Source organism: Monodelphis domestica, chromosome 4 (assembly GCF_027887165.1).
Source record: "Monodelphis domestica isolate mMonDom1 chromosome 4, mMonDom1.pri, whole genome shotgun sequence".
Classification (NCBI taxonomy): Eukaryota; Metazoa; Chordata; class Mammalia; order Didelphimorphia; family Didelphidae; genus Monodelphis; species Monodelphis domestica.
In genome coordinates, this window is record NC_077230.1 from 397,888,546 (window position 1) to 397,912,877 (window position 24,332).

Here is a 24,332-nt window from a genome sequence, read left to right on the forward strand (position 1 = left end):
GAAAGGAAGGAAGGAAGGAAGGAAGGAAGGAAGGAAGGAAGGAAGGAAGGAAGGAAGGAAGGAAGGAAGGAAGGAAGGAAGGAAGGAAGGAAGGAAGGAAGGAAGGAAGGAAGGGAAGGAAGGAAAGGAAGGAAAGGAAGGAAGATGGAAGGAAGGAAAGGAGGAAGGGAGGGAGGGAGGGAAGAAGAAATAGTGTTTGGAAAGTCACGCAGGAGTCAGAAGTGGGATTTAAACTCAGATTTTCTGACTTTGGATCTAGTGCTCTCTTCATTGTACCACACCACCTCTGGATCCTAGGTCTCCCTGGGAAATTTTAGTAAATGAAGAATGGTTTCTCACTGCACCCCAACCCTCATCCTTCTGGGCATAGATCCTCTTTGTTTTTGAGGTAAGGAGTTCTCTACTGATCCCATCCTACTCCATTAGAAAAAGAACAAGGAATTACCTGGATTGGGTCTTCCTGTGAGAGATGGTGAGATAGTTCCAGTGTCATGGGTAGAAGAGGAGTCAGCTGTGGCATTGGAAGAGTCTCTGATATCTAGGGATGTTGGGGAGACTGTGTGTGGGTTGACAACAGATTCCATTGGGAAGGTTGATGGATCAGGGGCAGCACAGATATTGTCATGGGTGGAATTCCCCATTTGTCTGATCATCGTGGTACAGCTAAGAAGGGAAATAAGAGATTCACCATCTAGCCATTTCAATAGATAAGGAAAAAAGGAGCCCAAGCACCCTCCTGCTAGAAGCAGTGAAGCTCAGTGCCTAGAGATAAAATTTAGGAGAAAATCATGCCCCATCAGCCATTCTCATGAAGAAAGGAGTTGTAGTGGGTTGAGCCCCAAGAATCTAGGTTTCTAGCTCTAGTACTGGAAAAGATTCTATATAGGCCATTGAGTCCAACTCCCTCATTTTACAGATGCGAAAAAGGAGGCCCAGAGGAGTTAAGTGATTTACCCAAGGTCATACAAGGAGTAACCCAAGACATAGGCTAGACAGGTGTGCCAGTCCAGAGGATGGTGTCCCACCCAATGTGGTCCATTATAACCAACACTCCAAAAAGTAACCCTTCTTGAGTTCACCCTGTATACAAAATGGCAAGGCCAAGGACTGGTCATGCTCTCACCCAAAGTGAAGACCGCTTCTGGAAGAAGGTTAATAATATTCCATGCTTTAGAAGGTATCAGGCCCTTGGTGCCTGGTGCACCTGGCAGCCTTGGGGACATCTATGCCACTGGCTTTGGCATGACAAGAAAAGAATTCTATCCACCCTACTCAGCCTTCCAAGACCCATCACTTCCAGGAAGTCTTCCCCACTTTATGCATGTACTCCAGTCCACATCATTCTCTTCCCTGAACCTCTAGGGCCTAGGCCCGTGTTGGTGAACCTATGCCACATGTGCAAGAGCATGGCAGAGGGGGCTGCTCTCCTCCCACTCTCCATAAGCACCTGGGGTCATTTCTCTCATCACTCAGCCCTCCACCCAGCAGCCCAATGGGAGTGTTTCCTCCCTGTCTAGGGTAAGGGAGGGGCTCACTTGCAGTTTGGGCACTTGGTCTCTAAAAGGTTCGCCATCACTGTCCTAGGCCATTTAGTTTAGTACCTGATTCCATTCTGCCTTGTCTCTAACTAAAAGCATCTCAACTTTCATCAGGTCCATTCTCCTGCCTTCAAAGAACTCCTCCCCAGCTTACCCTGAGGCTGCTTAGGGAAGCCCTGGGGTTACCTGGTATGAGGCTGGCAATCCTTGCTGGAGCTGTGGCTGGAAAAAGTCCCAGGGGGGCAGCTCTCACAGACAGTGTTCTTCTTCGAGGTACCTGGGGATGGAAGCAACTCCCTCCTGTCAGCATTCCCATGGGCAGTCCCAGGATTTTTTGAAAGGGAAGGCGGAGCTGTTCCTTGGATGCTGGGGGGCTCAGAATGAGGTGCTCCTAGATAAGAACTGGCTAGCCTTGAGATTTCCATCCTCAAGAACTGATAGATGGCCAAGTGACTTAATAACAAGGGTTGAAATAGGTTGAGATCAGATGACTCAAATCCCTTTTCTACCCTTCCCAGAAACAGGAGATATCAGAGCTGGAAGAGACCTTGGAAGGTCATCTAGTACCTTGTTTTCCAGAGAAGTAAATAAGATACAAAGGGGGAGGGAATGTGCTCAAAGTTGCACAGCTAATAAATGGTGGCTTATTGTCAACCCTCATTAGAATGTAAGCTCCTGAAGGCAGGAACTGGTTTGTCCACCTTTTGTTTTGGTTCTCTTAGAACTCAGTGTTATTATGTGCCTGGCACATAATAAAAAAATTAATAAAGACTTGTTGATGGGCCAATTCCACTTTTATCTTTGTTAATTCCTCAATTAAGGCAGTCAATTAAGTCAATAAACATTTATTAAGCACCTACTATGTTCTGGATACTATGATAATCCCTTAAGCAGATTCAGAGAGTAGGAGATTGAGATCCCAGGAATGAAAGGACCTCTGAGGCCATCTAGTTCAACCCCTCTCCTTTAATGGATGAAGAAGTCCTCATTGAAATCTGCCCTTCCTTCTACCATACCACCCTGCTTGAGCAAGTGTCTTTTCTAAGGTTAAACATCAAGTCGGTAGTGGAATTCAAACTAGGACCCAGGACTCCTAGCCTCCAGCCCTGGGCTTCCTGAATTTCACTTATCACAGGCTCCTAGATCTAAAGCTAGAAGGGATCTCAGAGGCTACCTCATCTAGTCCCCCCATTTTACAGAGCAGGCAGGTCAAATAACTCGACCAATGTCATATACACAGTAAGCATTAGAGATGAGATTTGAACCCAAATTCCATACTTCAGAGCACAACCTTCCTCGGTCTCATTCTGCCTTCATGGGGGGAGGCAAGGGATCAGCATCTATTTTATGCCTACTAGATGCCAGGCAAATATCATCTCATGGGATTAGATGGATGGCCAGCAGCTGGTGGGACGTGACAATCCTTCCTGGAAGGTCTCTAGGACAGTTCCATAGGTGGGCTGAGCCACTCTCAGCTCCTGAGACAGCAAAGCAAGCAACAATAGATGGAGGGCTGGACTTCAGGTCAGGAAGAAGCAGGTTTGTCCTTGGACACTTCCTATGGACATCCACAAAGGGAGGGTTCCACTGCTGGGCTTGATTTTCTTTATCCATTGACACATACCTCCCTGAGTGGTTAGGAGGCTCAGCTAAGATCCAATTTGTAGAACATCCACAAAACTTCAAGCCCTCCAGCAATACCAGTGATTACTATGAAGTCTCATCTGGGCCAGACCAGCTAATCCAGGGTGTCCCCCCAAAGCTCTGCCCTTGAACCCCTTCTCTTATTCCATTATTCGGTTTCATCTGGCCATCTCATCAGCTCCCCAGGGCTCAATGGTCACCTCTCTGTAGAGGATTCTCAGATCTATTCTCCCTTCCCTCCCCTGACACTGCACCTAGACTATTGCAATAACCTGCTGGCAGAACTACCTGCCCCAAGTCTCTCCCAGTCTTAGAATCAATACTGTGAATTGGCTCCAAGGCAGAAGAGCAGTAAGGCCTAGGCAATGGGGGTCAAGTGACTTGCCCAGGGTCACACAGCTAGGATGTGTCTGAGGCCACCCTTATATACTCTGATGTAGGTCATCTACCCCAGTTAGAACCTAAGTGCCTTGAAGGCAGGAGCTATTTCACTTTGTCTTTGTGTCTCCATCACTGCCTAGCACTAAGATGCTTGTGGTCTGATTGATAAATTGGGCAAATCTCTCAGTCCCGGTTTTCTTGGCTCTAAAACAAGGGGGCTGAATGAGTTGATCACTAGAATCCCTTTTAATTCGGATTTTATGATCTTTAAAGAGGAGAATTCTTTGGGGGAGGTGAGGAAGGAGGAGTTAATGGCTTTGGCGCCATCTTGTGGCCATCCAGGACAGCACAGCCAACCAGACCAGAACGATGGAGGTATCTATCATTCGGGGTGCAGAGCTAGAAGAAACTCTTGGGCTCATCTAGTCTAATCCTTTCATCTTATAGATGGCAAAATCGCTCAGCCAGGCTATCACTGGGTCAATAATGTCCGTAACTCTTAGACTTCGCATATTATTTTCTTTTGAATGTTTATCCTGTAACATTGCCCATTATCAGACCACAGAGTTAGATCTAGGATCCAAAACAGACTTTGCTGGTCATAGGGATGTAGATTTAGAAATGAAAAGGATCTTTAGGGTTACCTAGTTTTAACTCCCCCCATTTTACAGATAAGAAAGCTGAGGCCCTAGGAGAATCAGTTTGGACACTCTAAAAGATATAATACTCCTTGCAGAGAGAGACTAATTTCTACCTGCCTCAGTCTCCCCATCTCCCCTAAATTTTAATTGTTATAGTAGCAAGTGAGAGGACTGAGATTTGAACTCATGTCCTCTGATTTGAAATTGAATGCTTTTCCCACTACCCCAGGCAGCATTTATGTTCAAGGTAACTGATCGTTTGGCCCTGGAGAAGAGTTGAGAGAATGAATGTATTTCCCTCCATTCTTTGCAGAGATGGAAGAGAATAAACATTTATTCTTTTAAACAAAGATAAAAATAACAGTCCCTGTCTTCAAGAAACTTTCTTTTTTGCTGGTCCCCAGAACCTCCAGCATCATTCCAGTCCTCACAGTTATCCCACTGAACTTCATTCCCCATTTATAATAACAATAACTCACTTATCTGAGATCTAAAGGACTGTGGGAAGCATTTCCTTTCTTCAAGGCTCAGCTCAGGTAGTGCCTCCTTCAGGCAGCCTTCCCTTTCTCTGTCTCTGTCTCTGACTCTCTCTCTCCCCCCACCCTACCTTCTCCCATGCACACATATCCAATTCCAATCAGTTGTCAAAACTGATCATTTCTCTTATACAGCCATGACCCTAGTTTAGGTTTTCATCACTTTTTATCTAGACAACTTCAATGGCCTCTTAGTCTACCTGCCTCTCATCCCTCTACTTCCCTTTCCAATCTCTACACAGTTGCCAAAGAGAAGGTCTGGCCATAACTGTGTCCTCTTTCCAAACATTTCAGTGGCCCTGTCTTATCCTTCCAATCAAATATCCAATCCTCTGGTGGCGTTTAAAACTTTTCATAATCTGGTCCTTTACTAGTCTTTTTTTCCTAGTCTTCTCACACATTATTCTCTTACAAACACTCTGTGGTCCAGTGATGCCCATCTACTGGCTGTTACGCCAATGCCACCCTCCATCTCCCATCTCCAAGACATTCCTCCTCTGGTTCTCAGTGCCTGGAATTCTCTGACTCTTTGAATGCCTTGTTTCCTTCGAGACTCAGCTCCAAATGCTGCCCACTTCAGGAGCCCTTTCCTGTCCAGCAGCTGCTAAATTAGCCTTGCCCTCTGAGGTTATCTTCCATCTCCTTTCTGTCTCTTGGAGATACTGCCTCCAACACAGCTTGGTGTTCGGTGGGTCCAGCATTTTACGTGGAGACAGAACTACACTTTCAAGTCCTATCTTTAGACGCCAGCTGTAAGAATCTGGGCAAGTTGCTTAACCTCCCTCAGCCTCAGTTTCTTTACAAAACAGGAGTATAATAGCATGTATCTCACATAGTGGTGAGGATCAAATGCGATAACATATGTAACACTTTCTGCAAACCTTAAAGAGCTATATAAATGCTGGCTGTTATTGTTATTATTCTCATGCCTCTAGATGTACTAAATACATTGTCTCTCTTATCAGAATGTAAGATCCTAGAGGGCAAAGATGGTGCTCAGTGCTGGGCACAGAGACCGAAAACCATCATTGCCCTCCAGGATCTTACATTCTAACAAGAGAGACAGTGCATAGGTAGCAAATGCCCATTGATCAAGGGATTGATTGATTGAAGAGACAGCATGGGGCAGTGGTTAGAAAACCACCCCAGGGATCAGAAAGAACTGAATTCAAGCTCCATCCTGGGCAAATCTCTCAACCTCTCAGTGACTGAGGTAAGTTCTCTAAGGCTACAGGTTACATAGAAGTAGAAGGCGTTTCCTCAATGGGAGTTCTCTATACAGATGAAATCACAATTATAGTCTCTCCACGCCACCCACCCACCCCAAAAAGTACAGTTAATAAGACCTGGGATCAAAAGTTGATTTTGTCATATTTTAAGTTGTGTGATCTTGGGCAAGTCACTTTACTCCCTGAGCCACAGTTTCCCCATCTGTAAAATGAAAAGGTTGGACCAGATGGCCCTATTGCTTTCAGTTCTAAATCTATGATCCTCAACAAGAATTATTATTAGTCCAACATTCCTTTTTTTTTTTAATCTTTACCTTCTGTCCCAGAATCCATACTAAGCATAGTGTAGGGAATGGAAAGCCTCCCTTCTTTTTTACAATAGGTTTCAAGACAGAAGAGCAGTAAGAGGCAGGCAACTGGGATTAAGTGACTTGCCCAGGATCATGCAGTAGGAAGCATCTGAGGCCAGGTTTTAACTTCTCATCTCTTGGCCTGGCTCTCTATCCACTGAACCACATAGCTGCCCCCAGTTCAGTTTTCCCCCCCATAACGCTTATCTTATGTTTTTTTTAAAACTCTTATCTTCTGTCTTGGAATCAATACCCTAATTAGTTCCAAGGCAGAAGAGTGGTAAGGACTAGACAATGGGGGTCAAGAGACTTGCTCAGGGTCACACAGTCAGGAAGTGTCTGAGGCTAGATTTGAACCTAGGACCACCCGTCTCTAGACCTGGGACCTTACCTTATGTCTTAAAATCAATACTATGGATGAGTTCTAAGGCAGAAGAGCCATAAGGGTGACTCAATGGGTGATTTAAGTGACTTGCCTTGGGTCACGCAGCTAGGAAGTATCTGAGGCCAAATTTGAACTCAGGACTCCTGCTCTTAATCCTCTGAGCCACCCCCCTGCCTTCCTTCCAATTCTTAAAGAAAAAAACAGCCACTTTCTCCCTTTTAACCCGTATGTTGAAGGAGTGTTCTGTTCCACCCATCATCCAGCCTAATTGTACAAAAGGGTAACAAAACCCAACTACCCAAGCAGACTTGTGGGCTCTTAGAGGTCATTCATCCAAGGGGGATTGGGCTCTGGGATGGGGGAGATAGTAAGGTTTCAGGGAAGGAGATAGTAGTGGGGTATAGAGATTCCCTACCTTGAAATTTGATTCTGGTCCCTGCTGGGCAGAGGGAGTGCTTCTTACAACGGGCACAGCTGTGGGTGGCTTCTGTGGTACAGAACATGCCATCCTTGCATTCACAAACCCTAGGGGAGTTCCAGGTACAGGGCATCTTCTCCACAAGGTCACCTAGAGGGAAGAGATCATTGCAGCATAACCCAAAAGAGCTTGAAGAAAGAGGGCCAGCAGAGAGGAGTCTGGAGAGATGAAGGGTACGGGGATGGATACAAAGGGGCCAGTAGAGCAGGAGGGATCCCAGGGGCTAAGGGGCAGCCTGTATTTTTCAGAGAAGTAATCGCAGTGGAATAGAAGTTCCAGGTGGGTAGGTATCGTTTTTCATTCCATCTTTATATGTCCAGCTATTAACACTGTGCCTTGTACCATAGTAGGTATGAATCAATGTTTATTGAGTTGGATTGGACTCAACTGGACTGAATTGAATTGGACCAGGCTGGATCGTACTGGATTAGGCTGGACTGAACTGGACTGGTTTGGATTAGAGGAGAGTATGAGAAGTGGGAATGGTTTTCCCTATAAGCCATGGGCCACAGTTGAGAGAGAACTAGAGTTGGAGTTAGGAAGGACTTTGGTTCAAATCCTGGCTCTGACATTACCTGTGTGACAACTAGGCAAGATATTCCTCCCTTTCTGATCTTCAGTTTCCTCATCTATAAAATGAGGGAGGTTGAACTAGCTGGCTTCTAAGGTCCCTTCTAGCTCTGAATCTATGATCCTATGAATTGTTTTATGCTTTCCAAGATGCCATCACATGCATCATTTGGTTCATTCAAAGACAAGTTCATATACTTCATTGAGGTCCACATCATGCCCTATAAATCAACTCCTCAAGCTGAGATTCTGTTTCTGTTAACATTCCATTACTCTAGGAGGCAGCTGGGTGGCTTGGTGAATTGAGAACCAGGCCCAGAGATGGGATGTCCTGGGTTCAAATCTGGCCTTGGACACTTCCCGGCTGTGTGACCCTGGGCAAGTCACTTTACCCCCATTGCCTAGCCCTTACCACTCTTCTGCCTTAGAACCAATACCCAGTATTGATTCTAAGATGGAAGGTAAGGGTTTAAAAAAATTCCACTACACTCCCCAAATCTCAGGGGCCAATCAGAGTCCTCCTTCTCCCTTGCCCTTCACATCTAACCAGTTGCCAAGTCTTGGCTATTCTACCTCCACAACTGGTCCTCGTACCCAATGTCATTAGCCCAGCTAAAGTCTTTAGTGCTTCTCAGTGTTGTTCAGTCATTTTCCAAGCATGTCCAACTTTTGGGGACCCCATTTGGAGTTTTCTTGGCAAAGATACTGGAGTGGTTTGCCATTTCCTTCTCCAGCTCATTTGACAGATAAAGAAACTGAGGCTAACAGGGTTACATGACTTGCTCAGAGTCACACAGCTAGTAAGTATCTGAGGCCAGATTTGAACTCGGGAAGACGAGTCTTCCTGACTTCAGTCCTTGCACTCTACGTATCTCAACCCCAATGAACAGCTTCTCCATAGGCCTACTTAGTCCTAACTAGTCCCCATTCTTCTAGTCTCTCGCCTCTTCCACCTGTCCTTTGCCTGCTGTCCAAATAAGCTTCTTAACTCCTAAGTCCAATCCTGTCATTCCTCAGTTAAAAACTGTGGACAGCTCCCTCCTCCCTGCCCAATAAAGTCTCAATTCTCCAGCCTCCCCGAAAGGTCATGCACAATGTGATTCCACCCTACCTCTCCAGGTTTATTTCACCCTAACGCCCTTCACACGGTTGATGCTTCCATCAAACCGTACCATTAGCAGTGTCATGCCTTGCCCCAGGTGCTGTTTCTCTTTTAATGCAGCCCAGGATCACATTACCTAAAAGGCTATGATGAAAAGAATGGCCAACCACAATTTCAGCCAGTGTGGGGTCACTCGACATATTCCTTCCTTTCCCACCTCTGTACATTTGCTCACAAAGCTTCCTCCACCTCCAGATTTCTACCCCTACATCATGGTATACCCAAGCTCTATCCACCTTTCAAGTCCAATTCAAGTGCTACTCTGATCCCTTCTCTCTCATCCTGTTCTTTGTCAGATCTTAAAGCACTCTGCCAAGTATCTGGGGGGCTCGGGGCATAGAGCCCTGGGTCTTGAGTCAGGAAGATCTAAGTTCAAATCTGGCCTCAGGCCCTTATTAGCTGGGCAAATCATTTAACCCAGTTACCTCAGTTTCCTCATCTGTCAAATGAGCTGGAGAAGGAAAGGGCAAACCACTCCAGGGTCTTTGCCAAGAAATCCCAAATAGGGTCAGACATGACTGAAAAATACCTCAAAAGGTGAAGTCTTGGGTTCAATTTTAGTCTCAGACACTTCCTAGTTATGTAGCCCCCATTGCCTAAGCCCTTACTGCCCTTCTGCCTGATACTTAGTAATTTTTTTAACCCTTACCTTCTATCTTGGAATCAATACTGTGTATTGGTTCCAAGGCAGAAGAGTGGTAAGGGCTAGGCAATGGGGGTCAAGTGACTTGACCAAGAGCACACAGCTGGGAAGTGTCTGAAGCCAAATTTGAACCCAGGGCCTCCTGTCTTTAGGCCTGGCTCTCAATCCACTGAGCTACCCAGCTGTCCCCTACTTAGTATTTTCCTAAGATGGAAGGTAAGGGTTTAAAAAAATAAACATAAGGCATGGTGCCTTGCTAGTGTTTTGTTTTTCTGGCAGCATGGGCTTTGGGATCCTAGAATCATGTCCATGCCATAATGAAGGATCAAAGAGGGGAAACCTATCTGGGTGACTAGCTGATGAAGAATGAAGAAAGCCAAAGGAGGGGGACAATATACTGACAGTAACTAGAAAGAGAAGAGGAGCAGAATGAGTATTTGTGGAGCACCTACCATATAGTCATAAAGATTTACATAGCACTTGCCAGGCAAGGTGGAAGCACTTTTTCTCATTTGTTCTTCATAATAGCCCTGAGGGATTATTATTCATATTTTACAGCTGACAAAACTGAGACAAACAGAGGTTAAGTGACTTTTCCAGGGTCACATAGCTAATAACTGAAGCCCTGGAGCTCAAATGTTCCTGACACTTGGCCCAGCACTCTATCTACTCCATCGCCTAGTTTCCTCTTTGATAATATAAAGGGAAGAAGACCACACACATCCGAATTCAGGTTCTGCACAACGTCTAACCTGGATTCTAAATAAATGGTGAGGAAATACACTTCCTTCCTCTCAGTGGAGAGGTGGGGAATCAAGGAAAGAAAATGACAGATACAGAACACTGCACACCCTGTCAGTAGCATATTAGTTTAATTTGCTCACCTGTATTTCTTTGTGATTAAAAGACTTTGGGAGCATTATGGGTTATTGGAGTGTTTTTTAAAAAGGCAATAAATATCAATAAAACATTTTTTAAAGAATTGGCTCTCTCTGGCCTATAATGATGAGAATGTAAGGACCAGTCCAGTGGAGCTGACCAGCTCCCATCCCAGTTCTAAGATACGTTCTCCCCTGTTGATCTGAATATTCTTCCTTATGTGACCTCTTGGGTATTCTCTCTCTCTCTCTCTCTCTGTCTCTGTCTCTCTCCCTCCCTCTCTTCTTCCCCACCCCCTCTCTCTTTCTCTCTCTCTCTCCCCCTCCCTCCCTCCCTCCCTCTCTCTCTCTCTCTCTCTCTCCCTCTCTCCCTCCCTCCCTCCCTCTCTCTCTCTCCCTCTCCCTCCCTCCCTTACTCTCTCTCTCTCTCTCTCTCTCTCTCTCTCTCTCTCTCTCTCTCTCTCTCTCTCTCTCTCTCTCTCTCTCTGTCTCTCTCTCTCCCTCCTTCTCTTCTTTCCCCCCCTCTCTCTTTCTCTCTCTCTCTCCCTCCCTCCCTCTCTCTCTCTCTCCCTCTCTCCCTCTCTCTCCCTCCCTCCCTCTCTCTCTGTCTCTGTCTCTGTCTCTGTCTCTGTCTCTGTCTCTGTCTCTGTCTCTGTCTCTCTCTCTCTCTCTCTCTCTCTCTCTCTCTCTCTGTCTCTCTCTCTCTCTCTCTCTCTCACACACACACACACACACACACACACTCACACTCACACAATCCATTCTTAGGTGGAGAAGGACAAAGTAGGGAAGGGGCAGATGGATGGCTAGGAGCAAGGAAGGACAGTACCTCTACTGCAGTTAACACAGCCCAGGCAGAGAGATTTCCTCTCATCTTCCAAGTAATAGTCTGGATTACACTCCTTTCGGCAGCCTTCAGGCCCTTGGGGACATGACTGCCGAGGCACCTGACCTAGAAGAGAAAACAGAGTTGTTCTAGATCTTTACAGAAGAGCACAGCTGGGGTGGATTTGAAGAGAAGAGATCTAAAGTTCCCCAGATGGGAGTCTGTTCTTGGTCATGGGATCCTGGGCCAGTCACTTGGTCTCTCCAAGTCTCACATTTCCTTGTCTATAAAACAGGAAAATGGATTTAGAACTAGATGTCAGAGGCCATCTCAGAGGTCTTCAGGCCACCACTTCCTCTTGGTTCTCTTATTTATCTGACCACTCCTTTGTCTCCTTTCCTAGATCCTCATCTGGATCATGACCTTTTTTTTTTTAATCCCTTCCCTTCCATTTTAGAATCAATACTGTGTATCAGTTCCAAGGCAGAAGAGCAGTAAGGGCTAGGCAATGGGGTTAAGTGACTTACCCAGGGACACACAACGAGGAAGTATCTGAGGCCAAATTTGAACCCAGGACCTCCCATCTCTAAGCTTAGCTTTCCATCTACTGAGCCACCCAGCTGCTCTAAATCATGCCCTTTAACAGTAGGTATCCCACAGGGTTCTCTCCTCTTCTCTTCTCTCTCTCTACTACTTAATGTGGTGACCTCATCAGCTCCCATAGATTTAATTACCCTCTCAAATCTATCTTTCCTGTCCCAACTCTCTCCTTACCTCCAATCTGATATCTCTAATTACCTTTCATACATCTGGAATTTCTATTCTAGTCTAGAATGTTTAGTAGACAATTTAATCTCAATATGTCCAACACGGAACTCAGTATCTTTCTGCCTAAACTCTTCTTGCATCCCACCTTCCCTATTACTGTAGAGGGCACCACCATCTTCCCAGTTCCTCAGGCTCTTCACTGAGATTTCTCATTCTCTCTCACCTTCTACATGTAATCTGTTGCTAAAGTCTATTAATTTTACCTTTGCAATATCTCTCAAATATTCCCCCTCCTCTCTCCTGTCACTGCTATCACCTTGGTGCAGATCCTCAATAACTCATGTTTGGACTGTTGCAATAGCCTGATAGTGGGTTTGCCTGCCTAAGTCTCTCCCATCCATCTTCCATTTGGTTACTAAAGAATACAAAAAAAAATTAATTAAAAGAATCCCAGACAAATAGTGGTTAAATTTAGCAATTCCATTGAGAAATAACAAATTCTGCAGGTAACCAGAAGAAAAATCTTCAAATACAAAGGAAAGGAAATTTGAATAACAGAAGACTATTTTTTGCCCACCAGAATAGAATAGAATAATGTATTCTGAAGACCAATGGAAGTCAAGATGGAGCCCAAGGTGACCTCCCCTGTAAATATGAGATTAACAATGAATGAAAAAAGATGGATGCTCAACAACAGAATAGTACTTGAAGATTCTTAGAAAGCAAAATCACAGAGGATGGGAGAGATGCTGTAGGACCAGAAAAGGGGAAGTGAACCAATTTTCAAAAAATGAGGGAAAAGTATAGCCTGCACACTATAGTTAAATGCTTGTTGAATATGCCAGTGAGTTTGTCAATTCTTGTTAAAATTTGAGAACATTAAGTAGTTTCTGATAACCATCGTCAAATACAAAGGAAAGGAAATTTGAATAACAGAAGACTATTTTTTGCCCACCAGAATAGAATAGAATAATGTATTCTGAAGACCAATGGAACTCAAGATGCAGCCCAAGGTGACCTCCCCTGTAAATATGAGATTAACAATGAATGAAAAAAGATGGATGCTCAACAACAGAATAGTACTTGAAGATTCTTAGAAAGCAAAATCACAGAGGATGGGAGAGATGCTGTAGGACCAGAAAAGGGGAAGTGAACCAATTTTCAAAAAATGAGGGAAAAGTATAGCCTGCACACTATAGTTAAATGCTTGTTGAATATGCCAGTGAGTTTGTCAATTCTTGTTAAAATTTGAGAACATTAAGTAGTTTCTGATAACCATCGTCAAATACAAAGGAAAGGAAATTTGGATAACAGAAGACTATTCTTTGGTCACCATAAAACACAAGAGAGAATGGAAAAAATGTGTTTTGAAGACTAAGTTGGGAGTTGTAATGGAATACTATCACACCATAAGAAATGACAAACAGGATGAGTTTGGAAAAACCTGGAATGACTTATAAGAACTGATGCAAAGTGAAGTGAGAAGAATCAAGAGAACAATGTAACTGGCAACAGAAATATTACATGTTGATCAGTTGTGAAAGACTAAACTATTATCTGCCAAGCAGCGTCCCATGATATCCACAAGGGACCCTTGATGGAAAATGGTATCCCCAGTCAAAGAAAGACTATTGGATTCTGATTGCAGATCAAAGCATACCATCTTCCCTTATGAGTTTTTAAATTTTATGTGTGATATGTGTCTTCTGTCATGGCATGAGCAATATGTATTGAATGAAATTCAGCACCAGCATAACCTATATCAGCAGATGGAGGGAAGAGAGAGGGAGAAAATCTGAATTCTAAAACTTCAGAAAATTGTCAAAAATTGTTTCTATGTGTAATTGAAAAAATAATTTTAATTAAAAATTTTAAAGCAATTGAGGAAGGTACACAGATCAATCTGATGTCTACCAAATTACTATCTAAACAACTATAATATAATTCCTCAAAATGAATTCTGGAGCAGCATAACCCACAAAAAGATGGGGTGAAATAAATTTTCAATACAAAACAACTTAGAAGGTTGGCACAAAAGATCTATTGCATCAGGGTGGAAGTGGAGTACAAAGCAGTATACCAAGGCAGTCTCCACTGCAGCAATAGGCCTTGGGGGTGACTGTATCAGCAGCAAAACTCTCAGTCACATAAGGTAAGGCAGATCAGACAGCTGTTGGAAGGATATTACAGGGGTCCTCTGTCTCTATGTGAAAGATTCTTGTCACATTGCCCATATGCAGATCCAGGTAGCAGTCATGGGTAACAATCTCAGGGTAAGGAGGAGTACTAGCACATATCAATGTTTGCAGCCATAGGGGACCACTGAACCCTGCTCACAGTTCTAAGATGGAAAAGAGTGCTTGTGGTTATTCATAGACCAGAACACAGGCCAGGACAGGATTAAATATACCTTTCCTTGTCCCCAGAGATAGATCTGAATACAGCTGCACAAAGAACCTGAAGCTTGGCTCAGTGCTCTTTTCACCATAGGAACAGAGCCCAATTTTAACAGTTTTTTAAGTTAAAAGAAAAGAAAAAGTTCAGAAAATGCGCAGACAACAACAAAAAAGAAACAACATAGAAAGTTCTTTTGGTGCCAGAGAAGGTCAAAACACAAGCTCAGAAGAAGAAAACAAAGTCATACTACTGTGGCCAAAGCTTCCAAAAAAAGACAACAACAACAAAAAACCCATGAATTTGTTTCAAGCCCAAAAATAATTAATAGAGAAACTAAAAATGATTTTTAAAATCAAATAATAGAGGAAGAAGAAAAACTGGGAAAAGAAATAAGATTGATACAAGAAAATCATGAAATCATGAAAAAAGAGACAACAAACAAAAAAGAAAACAAAGGAGGCACAAAAAATTACTGAAGAAAAGAATATCTTAAACAGGTCCTTTCCATTTTAAAAAATCTCTTTGGGATACAGCTCCAGCAGTGGCATTACTGGATCAAAGGGTATGCATTGTTTCATAGATCTGTAGGTATAATTCCATATTGCCCTCCAGAAGGACTGGATTAGTTCACAACTCTACCAGCAATGCATTAGTGTCCCATTTTTGCCACACCCCCTCCAACATTTATTATTTTCCTTTACTTTTGACCAATCTGATATGTGTGAGGTGGTACCTCTGAGCTGTTTTAATTTGCATTTCTCTAATCAAGAGGGATTTAGAACATCTTTTCATATGATTATTGATAGTTTTGATTTCTTCATCTGAAAACTGCCTATTCATATTCCTTGACCATTTATCAACTGGGGAATGACTGAGATTCTTATAAATTTGACTTAGTTCTTTATATATTTGAGAAATGATACCTTTATCAAAGAAATTTGTTATAAAATTTTCCCCAATATGTTGCTGCCCTTCTAGTCTTGGTTACATTTGTTTGGTTTGTACAAAAACTTTTTCATTTAATATAATCAAAATTATTCATTTTACATCTCATAATGTTCTCTATCTCTTAATTTGTCATAAATTCTTCCCTTTTCCATAGATCTAACAGTTAAACTATTGTATGTTCCCCTAATTTACTTATAGTATCACTCTATGTTTAAATGATATATTCATTTTGACCGTATCTTGATATAGGGTGTGAGATATTTATCTAAATCTAATTTTTGCCATATTGGTTTCCAATTTTCCCAGCAGTTTTTGTCAAATAGTGAGTTCTTGTCCGCAAAGCTAGAATCTTTGGGTTTATCAAATACTAGATTGCTGAGGTCATTTATCCCTAATCTATTCCATTGATCCATCCTTCTATTTCCTAGCCAGTACCAGATTGTTTTGATGATCACTGCTTTATAGTACAGTTTAAGATCTGGTACTACTAGGCCACCATCCTTCACATTTTTTCATTAGTTCTCTTGATATTCTTTTATTTTTTAAACCCTCACCGTCCATCTTGGAATCAATACTATGTATTGGCTCCAAGGCAGAAGAGTGGTAAGGGCTAGGCAATGGGGGTCAAGTGACTTGCCCAGGGTCACACAACTGGGAAGTATCTGAGGTCATATTTGAACCCAGGACCTCCTGTCCTGAGCTACCCAGAAGCCCACTTCTCTTAATATTCTTGATCTTTTGTTTTTCCAGATGAATTTTGTTATTACTTTTCTAATTTTATAAAATAGTTTTTTGTTAGTTTGATTAGTATGGCACTGAATAAGTAAATTAATTTGGGTAGGATTGTCATTTTTATTATATTAGCTCAGCCTACTCATGAGTAATTAATGCTTTTCCAATTGTTTGGATCTAACTTTATTTATATGAAAAAGTATTTTGTAATTGTGTTCGTGTAATTCCTACATTTGTCTTGGCAAATAGATTCCCAGGTCATTTCTATTATATCGTCTAGAGTGATTTTAGATGGAGTTTCTCTTTATAACTCTTGCTGCTGAACTTTGGTGGAAATGTATAGAAATGCTGATGATTTTTGTGGGTTTATTTTATATCCTGCAACTTTGCAAAATTTATTGTGTAAGCTAGTTTTTTAGTTGATTTTCTCAGATTCTCTAAGGATACCATCATATCATCTGCAAAGAGTAACAGGTTAGTTTCTCTGTACATACTTCTTGAGAGATCATTATTCAGCTCCTCCCTGGAACATCCCCAAACGTCTCTAACTGGTAAATAGATAATTAGAATGTGGTCCATCAAACTCTCAACGCATAAGTGATGAAGGTCACAAAAGCAAGGAAAAAATCCTTCTCTCCCTTTTCTATTAGCCACATTTTGTTAGAAGGAAAACCTTCTACATGGAAATGGGTTTGAATCAAGAACACATGTGATACCCAGTGGAATTGCGCGTGGGCTGTGGGAGAGATGGGGGGGGGAGGGAAGAAAAGAAAATGATCTTTGTTTCCAATGAATAATGTTTGGAAATGACCAAATAAAAATTAAAAAAGAAAAAAAGAAGGAAAACCTTCTTTGAAATTCTTAGGACAAAGAAATGTAAAAGACAGTAGACTGGATAGAATCTCTGACCCAGAACAGAAATACACAGTAATTCTCTCTAATCCATGACACTTATAAAGAAATTAATGTAGAATATGAAAAATAAATTCTTACATTATAGATATTTAAAATATATGAACATAACCACGAACATTTAAACTGTAATAATGGAGAACATGACTGTTAGGAATGTCCAAATCACTGCTAAATCTAGCAGCAGAGACCCTGGGTTTGGGGTTCCAAATTTGACCCTTCATTTGGACTGGATTTGATCCATAGGCCATATTTTGCTGATCTTTGAACTAGAATAATGGATCAAATCTCACAAGATAAAATTTAATAGAAATAAATATAAGGTTTGACATTTGGGTTAAAAAAAAAAAGAAACACCTTCTCTGAAGACCTGGGGCTTTAGTAGACTGCATACTCAGTATGAAAGAACAGCATGAGATGATAGACATAATAAATAAAATAAATTTTAATAATTTTAGATTTAAATAATTTAATAAATTTAAATAATTTAAATTTTAAAATAAAATAACTCTTGGATGAATTTAGAAAAAGAGAAGACCTAGAATACCTATAATGTTAGTCCTACTGGTCTCTGTCCTGGTCAGACACCATATGGACTACTGAATGCTCCATTTTAAGGATATTAACAAACTAGTTTACATCTGGAGAGGAGGGAAAATAGGATCATAATAGCTGAAAGCAAGTCAGCTAAAGATCAGTGATGTTCAGCCAGGAAAAAAAAAAGACTTAGGGGGAACACAATAACTGTTATGAAATATCTGAAGGGATATCTTCCCTACCTGGGTCAAAGCAGAAGCAATGAAGGGAAGGTGCAAAAAGGTAAGTTTCAGTTTGATGTCAGAAAATCCTTCCTAACAATGTTTCTTTAAAATTCTTACCGTCTGTCAATATCAATTCTAAGAGAGAAGAGCAGCAAAGCTAGGCAATTGGGGTTAAATGATTTGCCCAGGGTCACATAGCTAGTAAGTTCCTGAGGTCAGATTTGAACCCAGGTTTTTGCTACCTAGCTGCTCCCTTCTTAGCTATTTGGGATGATCCATCAACCTCTGGAAGGAGGTTTCCTGCTCCTTGGAGGTCTTTAAGCCAAGGGAAGAGGAATGCTTTTTTGATGATATGGAAGATAATATTGATCAGGTACTGCTTGGACTCAGTGGCCACTGAGGTCGATTTTAGTGCTGAGATCTTGCTCTTTTCAGAATGCTTTGGCTCAACAATTCTCAATATTTTAGGTTAAATTAAAATTAAAAAAATTAAAAATTAAAAAATTAAATTGAGGTTAATTAAAAATTAGGACTAAATATTTAAAAAAAATACTGAGATCTCCCCAAATAACTTTGATTTGTGTGGGTTATATCTATGATGTTTACCAGATTAGAAATTAACATGTTTTAGTATTATTGAAATGAAATTAAACATTTTTTACATTTTCCTTTAATTTTTATTATTCAGGGCTCAGGGCCATTCCTCCTGCAACTTTTGGTTAACCAAAGCCTGTCTTCTGTTAATGTTAACCTCACTTGACCAAAACCCATCCCATGAAATGTGAAATTTTTTAAAAAGATTTTAAACATCCCTTTGGAGGCAGCTAGGTAGCTCAGTGGATTGAGAATCAGGCCCAGAGATGGGAGGTCCTGGGTTCCAATCTGACCTCAGACACTTCCTAGCTGTGTGACCCTGGGCAAGTCACTTAATCCCCATAGCCTAGCCCTTACCACTCTTCTGCCTTGGAACCAATACGCAGTATTGATTCCAAGACCGAAGTAAGGGTTAAAAAAAAAAAGATTTTAAACATTCCTTAAATAAGAAGCCAGAAAAACAATCTAAACTATCCCTGACTTCTTGGCAAGATGTATATCTTCCTCCATCAGTCTATTTGTGAATCTTGTAAATGTAATTTAATTTATAACCTGACATAGTTTACTTACAAAGTCTGTTCAACTAGGCTTATACATGAGTTCATGACTATTTAACTAAGTTTATTCACTTTTTATGACATTAAAGATAACATGGGATTATGGATCGTCTTCAATTTAATTTTTATGACCTAAGAGATTGCAATATGCAAAAGAATTATTTTTCTGTCACTGACCTAATTTTGTCTACAAGAGGCCCAAGTTTCAATATCAGCTCTATTTTTTGCTATCTGGATAAATTTAGACAAGTCTTTTGCCTTTTTTGTTTTGCTTTGGATTTTCTCCTTTCCCTTTTAGTTTTTCTCTCAGTAAAATGAGGAAGCTGGATTAAACAGATCTAAACCTAGGGTTCTTAAACTTGTTTTAGGATTTTTTTCTCATATAATTAGCTTTCTTTATAATCCTAAGGGTTTTATTTTATGTATTTAATAGCATGACTCCAAGGAGTCCCTAGGCTTCACCAGAATGCCCACCAAAAGGCGAACTTCCTGGGATAAATGACCTCTAAGGTCCCATCCAATTCAAACTCCCATGATCCCTTGCCCCCTTTTTCTGGGGAATGCAGAAGGGAGGAGGGGCTGGGAATTTCCAACCTTTCTTTTCTCCTCCCATCTAGACCTGAACGTTGCCAAAAAGGAGAGGAGAGGGCTCTACCACAGTGTTGCTGCCTTGCAGCCCTCCAGCAACCTTTTCACCCCTTCCCAGTTTCCTTCACATACCATCCCAGCAAGCCCCATGCAAATTATGCCACCGAGGGCCAAGTGTTTAAATCAGGCAGCAAATGTCAGAAATTTCCTTCCCAGAGTGAGTGAGAGGGGGTTTTTCTGTGTCTGTTTTCTCTCTCTCTCTCTCTTCTGTCCGGAAGCAACCCCACGGGGTAAAACACCAGCAAAATGCCCCGCCCACTGATCCTCTCTTCCCCAGGCTTTTGACTGACTTTCAGGCTACGTTCTAGTTACTGTACTCATGAGGGGAGGGAGGGGAGTGTTCTCCCCATGAGTCACTGCGGCTGGGGGACAAGGGAGGGGAACCCCATTTGCAGCTGCCCTGGACTTCTCCGGCTCCCCAATCCCTGTGCCTGCACCTGTCAATAGCACTTGCCCATCCCCCTGGTACCCCATCCATCATGTTGATGCTGGAGGGACCAGGAGATCAAAAGGCAGTCAATTTCTTCTTGCTGCTTTCTTATCCCCGGCAGAGCTAACATCGACATGCAAAAGTTACACCACAGTGGAGTGGGGGCTCAGAGCCCTCTCCTGTCTGGGATCTAGGAAAGGCAATTAATAGAAACTTTGAAGAGGAGGGGGAGTATAGGGGGAGGGGGAGCAGGCTGGAATTGGAAGATGAAATATCACGGGAGTTCAGAGGAAGAAGAGATTGCTTCTGGCTGGGGCAATCAGGGAGGGCTTCTCAGAAGAAATAGTAGTCTGAATGGGGACTTGAAATCCATGGAAGGTTTCAACAGCAATTTTTTTTGAAAGGGGAGTTATTCTGAGGAACAAAACTGTCTGTATGCAAAGGCTTAAAGGCAGAAAAGTACAGAAGCCTTCAGGGAACAGCTCAATTTGGGTGGAAAAGAGGACCAAGGAATCTGCTGGAGGCATGGTCTTGATGAAAGGATTCGAGGAACTGCTTTCTATTTTGTCTCTGTGCTCTCTACCCCAAGAACAGAATAGAGAGGTGGCTTTGGATCCAGGAAGTCCTGGGTTCAAATTCAACCTCTGATATATACCAGCTGTGTGACTCTGGGCAAGGTTCCCAAATCAACTCTTTGGGTCTATAAATTGCAGTGAAGATGCCAACTAGCATTTAGAGAGGGAGTTCTCATTTTTAAGCCAGTGAAATCACAGATCTAGTCCCCATCCCCAGCACTTAGAGCAGTGTCCTGGCTGGTATAAGCACTTAATAGATCCAAGCTGGATTTGATGTGAAAGGCAGATTGACTTTTTTTTCCTACCAGAAATATGATTTCATCAGTGTATGGAATTCCAGGAAGAAAATCTTTTCTACCAATAATCAGATACTTATTAAGCATCTATCATACTAGACACTAAGGGTAGGAAAGCAAAGCATTGAGCATTAGGGATACAAAGACTAAACCAAAAATAGAGTTGAATAAATGACTGTCAATTGGCTGTTTTTTTCATTCATTCACTTATTACAGGCATCTGGTTGAAGCAGGGGATAGGGGATAGAGTCAGGATGATCAGAGTTCAAATCTAGCCAAATACACTTCCTAGTGTGTCAAGGAAGTTCATCCCCTCCCCCTCCTGAATAGCTTCACCTGCCCATCAAACATTCCTGACATAACACAGTTGCCCCAGGTTTGTGCCCTCTACGTGCTGTACATCAATAATAATAATAATAATAATTAAAATATTAAATATAATTAAATATAATAATAATAATAATAATAATAATAATAAGCTTTGGGGCTTATGAGAGGGAGAATGGAGAAGAGAAGGAAGAAGGAAGAAGTTGGGAACAGAGCAGGCAGGTGAAGGGAAAGAGGAAGAGACATGAAGGCTAGGGACCACGTGGCCGGGTTATTTAGAGGAATAATTGTCTACCCTTCCAATAAACTTTATAAAATATATTTGGGTAGAAATATTATTATTATTATTATTAAGTCTTGTCACTGGACTTTGATGACTGGAAGAGAGTAAAGCCAATGGTAAAACTGTCTCACTTAGATCTAATTTTTTCAGGAGTTGAAAAACATCACTGGTGATGTCATTTTGGATCTCTTCAAGTATGAAGGACAAGAACCACATAACCCTTGACAAATGTCTTCATCTGTGTGCCTCAGTTTCCTCAACTGTAAAATGAAGATAGTAATGGCATCTACCTTGAAGGGTTGTGTGAGGATCCAATGAGATAATATTTATAAAGTGCTTAATATGGTGTTTGGAACATAGTAGGTGCTTAATAAATATGTGTTTCCTTCCTTCAGCAATTTAGTCTCAGTGTTGCCTAGTGTACTGGTGACTTGGCCAGAGTCATGTAGCCAAGATGCATCAGAAACAAAACTGAAGCCCACACCTTCCTGCTATCCAGGCTAGCCACTGTACCCCAGATGTTTCTCTAACTAAAATCAAACAAGATATCAAACATAGAGATATTCACTAAATGAATGAATGAAGTCTAGGATGGCTCCCCAGCTTGGTCAATGCCATGCCAGGCTACTTCAGCTCAAGACTGATCACCTACAAGAACCTTGAGTTCCTTGCACCTAATAGGAGCTTAGAATTGGTGAATCAGCATCCCCCGTAAATCCCCACCCATCCACCCACCCACCCCATAGGGCTGCTGTCAGGATGGTAGGAGATACAATGTAAAAGTACCCAGAGTTTACAGTCACACAAATACAAGGTATTGCTGATACAATCTGGCTTGATTCAACCAACATTTATTAAGCACTCACAGTCTAGATAAGGTAACGATACATGTAATTGTCATCTCAGAAGTACACGATAAGGGGGATGGTGTCTAGTCATGTCCGACTCTTCATGACTCCATGGATTATCTTGTCCTTAGGGTTTACTTAGCACAGACACTGGAGTGATGTCCCATTTCCTTCTCCAGGGCTTAATCCACAGGATTAAGACAAACAGGTTAAGTGTCTTGTCTAGTATCTGAGAGCAGATTTGAACTCAGGTCTTTCTGACTCCAGGCCCAGAGCTCTATCCACTGAGACATCTAGCTGCCCAGATAAGAGTGTCAGAAGGTGGGGGGGGGGGGAAGTGCCACTTAAAGTCTAAGGAGGGAAATTAACAAGTATTTATTAAGCTTTTACTATATGCCAGGCATAGTGCTAAGTGCTAGGCATAACAAAAAAATATATTACTTTGAGGAAAGGCCCTTTTATTTCTATACTTTCTAGTGTTTTCAATAGGAATGGGTGAAAAAGAATTACTGATGGGGGAATCAGGAAAGGTAGTTACATGAGTTGGGCTTTAAAATCAATCAGTCCAGTGTGACCCTGGGTAAGTCACTTGACCCTAATTGTTCTGCCCTTGCCATTCTTCTGTTTAGAACTGATACTAAGAGGGGCAGTTAGGTGACTCAGTGAACAGTCAGGCCTGGAAATGAGAGGACCTGCATTCAAATGTGGCCCCAAACACTTCCTAATTGTGTGACCCTGGGTAAGTCACTTCATCCCAACTGCCTAGCCCTTGGAACTGATAAGACATAAGTTAAGGGTTTAAAAAACAATAAAGTCAATCAGTCAGTTCATGAACATTTATTAAAAACAGTCATAGGAATTCAAAACACAAGAAGGAGAGAGAGAACATTCCAAGCATACGCACCTCCTACCTGAGCCTTGCCCGATTCCCAAAGCAGCTAGGTGATTCTGAGGGCCAGATAGAGAACTGCCCCCTCAGATGATAGAGCAATGACTGAAGTAATGGTGGCTGTCCACTATTGTGGCCCATCAACTTATTTGCAGGTGACTGGTTCTAGATTTTTGAAGTGTGTAACCTGACAAAAGCATACGATGGAATAACTACTATTTGGAAGTCATGGGAGATGTGATGAGGACAACTGAGTGCATTTCAGATAGAAAGATGAACTTCTTGAGTTTTGTCTTATAATTCATCATTGTCAGCAGCAGTTGACATTTATTAAGTATTTATTTGTGTGTCTAGTATTCTGCTAGGTGCTGGGGATACAAAGCAAGACAAAAGCACTCCCTGCTTTCAAGGAGCTTACAGTAGTCTGATGGGGAGATAACATGCAAACAATTATATTCAGTCTAATAAATACAGGGTAACTTGGATATAAGCGGAGAGGGAAGGAGCAAACATTGAGGGGGACTGGGAAAGTTCTCTTGATGAAGGTGGGAGTTGAGCTGAGACTTAAGGAAGCCAGGGAGTTATAGGAAAAAAAAATTGGAGACATAGGAAATTAAAATGCCAGTAGAAGAGAAGTTAAGAAGCCTAAGGAATAAGTCAGAAGCATCAGGAATTATAAGAAGTTGAGGATACTTCAGCATAGACAGCTGACTTTAGTGACTTTGCTAGGAACTTGCTGATTGAAGAAGCACTGCTTTGCTAGTTGCATGGAAAAAGATTGGAATAGCTACTGGAAGCTCATTGGCTGAGAGCTGAACCCTACTCCAGTGAGAAGCTCTGTCCAGCTCCCATCTACAGTTCAGAGAGGGGAAATCTTTTAGGGTCACCTGGATTGCCTTCTGCCCTCTCTATTTTCAGAGAGTGATACAGAGGAAAAAGATAGGTTTTGCTGCCTATTTGCTTTGGCTGACAGAAGACTTTTGGAGTTGATTAGACAAAATAGAATCCCCTGCTATTTGCATACCAGGAGAGCTCAGTAAAAAAGTGTAACACTTTTCTCAGCACCCTGTTAAGAGAAACTAGAAGCAAAAAGAGTTTATCACTGA

At 42.0% G+C, this 24,332-nt stretch overlaps 1 protein-coding gene across 2 annotated transcripts in view; it reads right to left on the minus strand.

The window, feature by feature from the left end:
• Positions 1-24,332, minus strand: part of TNFRSF8 (TNF receptor superfamily member 8) — a 73,630-nt gene that overhangs the window by 24,216 nt on the left and 25,082 nt on the right. For both annotated transcript variants that reach the window (XM_056795761.1, XM_056795760.1), the window contains exons 3-6: positions 11,265-11,387; positions 7,120-7,272; positions 1,725-1,815; positions 446-663 (exon numbers count right to left, since the gene is read on the minus strand). In XM_056795761.1, coding sequence (XP_056651739.1) covers positions 446-663; positions 1,725-1,815; positions 7,120-7,272; positions 11,265-11,387 — 585 coding nt within the window. The remainder of the gene's footprint in view (positions 1-445; positions 664-1,724; positions 1,816-7,119; positions 7,273-11,264; positions 11,388-24,332) is intronic.